The sequence below is a fragment of the Fibroporia radiculosa genome (genome assembly GCF_000313525.1).
Source record: "Fibroporia radiculosa TFFH 294 genomic supercontigs, scaffold180, whole genome shotgun sequence".
Classification (NCBI taxonomy): Eukaryota; Fungi; Basidiomycota; class Agaricomycetes; order Polyporales; family Fibroporiaceae; genus Fibroporia; species Fibroporia radiculosa.
Genome location: NW_012133532.1, coordinates 1 through 4072, shown reverse-complemented (window position 1 = coordinate 4072; position 4072 = coordinate 1). Strand labels below are relative to the sequence as shown.

The 4072-nt window shown below is 62.9% G+C and overlaps 1 protein-coding gene across 1 annotated transcript; it reads left to right on the top strand.

Annotated features, from left to right (window-relative positions):
* Nucleotides 1-94: 94 nt before the first annotated feature.
* On the top strand, nucleotides 95-3401 carry FIBRA_08405 (uncharacterized protein; the record flags this gene model as incomplete). Its single annotated transcript, XM_012330058.1, has 3 exons — nucleotides 95-1909; nucleotides 2364-3223; nucleotides 3284-3401. 3 exons carry the CDS (start codon nucleotides 95-97, stop codon nucleotides 3399-3401), a joined length of 2793 nt encoding a protein of 930 aa, XP_012185448.1.
* Nucleotides 3402-4072: the final 671 nt, after the last annotated feature.

Here is a 4072-nt window from a genome sequence, read left to right as displayed (position 1 = left end):
CGACACCCTCCGCCAGCACGCGCAGACCGTCCACGCCGACAAGCAGGACCAGAACGAGCGCATGATGCATGAGCTCACCTCCCTCCACGCCACCATGACCGCCGCCAACAAGGGCTCCCAGCGCGCAAAGCGCCCCCTCCAGACTGCCCCCTCGTCGTCCACCATCGCCCCCTCCGTCCCCGCCATGGCCATCAAGCAGGAGGACGCCGGCCACGCCCTCCCTGCCGCCCACCAGCGCCCTGGCACCAGCACCGGCTACGAGAGCGGCAACCTCTACCACGCAGGCACCCCGTGGCACGTCCAGACGTCCGACGTCGACAGACCCGCCGTCCGCGCCGCCACCCACGGCCATTCCTTTCGTGACCCCGGTCAGTCCTTTCGTGCCCCCGCCGCAGCATCTACCCAATACCCCGGCCAGTCCTTTCTCGTCCCCTCCTCCGCCTTCAACTTCAGTCTCCCCGAGCTCGTCGGTGGGACTCGCCCCGGATCGAGCAAAGGCCCTTCAGCCGACCCCGCCCCTTCCCTCCCGCCCCTCGCTGCCGTCGTCTCCTCCGCCCTCCCTTCCACCCTCTCTCTCCCGCCCCCACCATACCCTCCCCCCGCCGCCTCGCTCTCCGCTCCCCAGCAACCACTCACACTCACACACGTTCTTCCACTACCAGCCCCATCCTATGCTCTCCATGGTCGACGCCCATCCACCGCAGCTCGCCCAGGCACCGCACCCGCTTCCTACTTCTACTCATCTCCTTACCCCCCACCAGGATCTGGACATGGACTACCCGCCCTGGGCACACCTCGCTCAGACCACCTATCCCTTCCATCCATCCATGCCCTTGGACACGGCCCCCAGCTCGACCCCTTACGACTCCCTTCCGGTGGATATCTCGATGGAGGAGACGATCGCGACCCAACATCTCCCACAGGAGCTTACGGCGACTCTCCCTTTTCATTCCACCCACCATCCTCGGCAGTCCCCTCCGAACGGGAGCCACAGCCACCCGCAGCCGCACACAACCCTCGCAAGCGACCTTTCGCCGAGTCCGACGATGATGTCCCATACGAACAACAGCGCGACAGAGGAGGGGATGCTGGCCGCCCATCTAGCAGCGGCGAATACGACTATGGCTCCGAGTCTCGGCCCCAGTCTAGACGACTCTCCGTCATGGAACTCTGCAACGATGCAGATGCAGATGGACATCGAGCATTTCTACCACTTGCGGGCCCAGGCTCAGGCTCAAGCGGAGGCCCAGGCCCAGGCCCGGGCACACGCCCGCAGCCAGGCGCAGTCTCGCGGCCCACCACCTCGTCCGGACTCGTCGCGGGCGCATCACAACTCGCACTCGTCGATCGCCCAAGCGCCTCCCCCGGCGGGTCCCCAGAACCACCCGCACGATTCGCATTCTCAGGTGCAGACACATCAGTACTCGCTCGACCTCCGCCGCCAGCAGCACGAGCAGCTTCGTATGCAGCAGGAGCGTATCCATATGCAGCAGCAACAGCAGCAACAGCAGCAGCAGCAGTACGCCGCGAAGGAGCACGAGCGGCGCAATTCGGAGACCTTTCTCCATCTGCAGCAGCTGGCGCAGGCGTATGGGACCGTCGCGAGCCCACACCAGCTGGAGGTTTCCGGCAGTCACCCGTACTTTCAGCAGCAGGCGTATCCAGCGCAGCATACGCACACACATCCGGATGGGGTGGGGGTGCACCTGGGTCACCCGGAGATGGATGGCGAGCCGGAGGGCGCATACCATCGCACTCTCCCGCATCCTCACCCGGGGCAGGCTCACCACGCGCAGGCGATGCTGGACGGGGGCTATCCGCTGGTCGACGGACACCCGGCTCAGCTGGAACTGGTGGGAGTCCCAGGAGCGGTGGGGGGGGAGCGGAGCCCCGTGGGGGGAATGATCAGGTACGAATCCCCGCTGCAGTTGGAATGAGGGCGTAGTGCCCTCGCGTGGGAGTGGTGGTCCGACCTCACAGCGAGTCGGTCGTCTGAAATTTGCCCAGTTTTGAAATATTTTTTCTGCCTGGATACACCTTGTTCTGTACCCAGTACTTTATGGCCACGGTTAATGGTGCGTCTCCCCCTGTGCTCATCGTCGTTCTGTGTTTATTTTGCGGTATGTCGTACGTATATCCCGATCCGTCGCAGATATCCAGTCCATCTAATTTCCGACCTGCACATACAAGAATTTGAACCCTTGAATTTTTTTTTTGTTTGTCTTTGCTGTCGACCACATGTCTTTTACTGTACGTTTCGCTCGGATAGCTCGCGTAAGAGTCCCTCCGTTGTGCGGAAGCGCAGATAGTGTATACCAATTTGAATCAAAAGGAGGCGTCTGAGCCTAGACTATTATTTGCAGATGGAGGAGGACCCTGAGCGGAAACAGAATTCGTGGCTGGCTCCTCACGATCGCCGCCACATGTGCGCCGCCGATCGTCTGTGCGAGGCGCCTGCAACCACCGGCGCACACAACCGTCGCCAGACCGGCGCAGCCACACTCAGTGGAGTGGGGGCGGGTCCCTTGCCCACGCCGAGCGCCGTTTCACGTCGAGCACGGCCGCAGCTGCGCCAGACGGATGCAGTGGGACGGCGCGACTGTTCGCATCAGCGCCAATCACCGTGTCGAGATGGACTCATGGACGGACGGCCGTGGCTCCAAGTGTTTCCCTCCTTCCCAGCTTTCTTCTCTGCCTCTCCCTCAGAGCGCCCCACCCAGTCACTCTCTTATGCCCCCCGGTCCCCGCCCTGCATGAGCTACAACTATACCCTCGACGACGACGACCCCCGCATTTCGTATGCCTCCGCCGCATGGGACATTCAAAACTCGTCCAACCCCGACCTCGACGCATACTTCGACCGCACCTATCACCTCGCCCGGTCCAGCGGAGCCTCCTTCAATTTCACTTTCACCGGCTCCGCCTTTTCGCTCTTTGGCTCCAAGGGCCCTGGCCATGTACGTCATTCCTCGTCTGTCCTGCCCCCCCCAGCGCTCACCACGGACGCCCGCGCCCTGCGCACCCAGGCGGACTTCAGCGTCCAGTGCGATGGGGACGTCTACCCAAACCTCTCCGCCGTCGCATCCGAGACCCAGTTCCAGCAGCTCCTCTTCCAGTGCCCGTTCGCCAACGCGACCGCCCACCTCGTCCAGATCGTCGCCGAGTTCCCCGACATTACCCACACCTGGTTCGACGTCGACTTTCTGACCTTTGCCGACGGCGGGTGCGGCGCTTCCCTCGGTCTTGCCGCGTTCTGCTGACGACGCCCGTGCTCCGTTCGCAGCGCGAAAGCAACGACGACGTTGCCCGTCGGGACGGCGATACCCCCATACCAGACTGCGTACGTGCCATTCCTTGCGTTTTTCCATTCCGGCTTTGGATTCCGGCAGCTCCATTCCTGATCATCTTCTGGGCTGTGATTCCGACACGCCCTTCTTGATGGCACACGCATCTTTGCACAAAGTATGCACCTCGCTCTGCACCCCCTCCCTCGTGCGGCACGTACGTGCGTGCGGGGATCTCATGCTCACGGCCGCGTCTGAGCCCGAGTCGTACCCGTCATCCTCTTTCGTTGATCTTGGGGTCCCGGAGGGTTAGCGCCGCGGCGGCTGTGCAATCGCGGAGCTTTGAAATGATCTCATCTTCCCTTGGTCTGCACAATGTGTCTCGTGTCTCACACTTTGTCTTTGATACAGGTCCTCTTCTGGTGCTACTCCTACCTCGTACGTGCTCATGCACATGTGTCCGAACCGTCATATCCGTATTCATGTTCTCTCTAACCCTCCACAGCTCCGTCTCGTCCTCAGCGTCGTCGCACACCTCCGTCTCCACCATCCTCGCTGCGCTCTTTGGCTCCCTTCTCGGCGTCGCTCTTCTCATTGCCCTCCTGTACTTCCTCCTCCGCCGCGCATACGATCGCCGCCGCGCGCGCGAACACCAATTCCGCTATGACAAGCGCTCGCAGCGCATCATGGAGCAGTCGCGTGGCACCCCCGTCTCCCACTCCACCGGGGGCATGGCCACAGGCCCCACACGATCGGGCGGCAGCCGCAGCCCGCTCTCCGCGATGGCC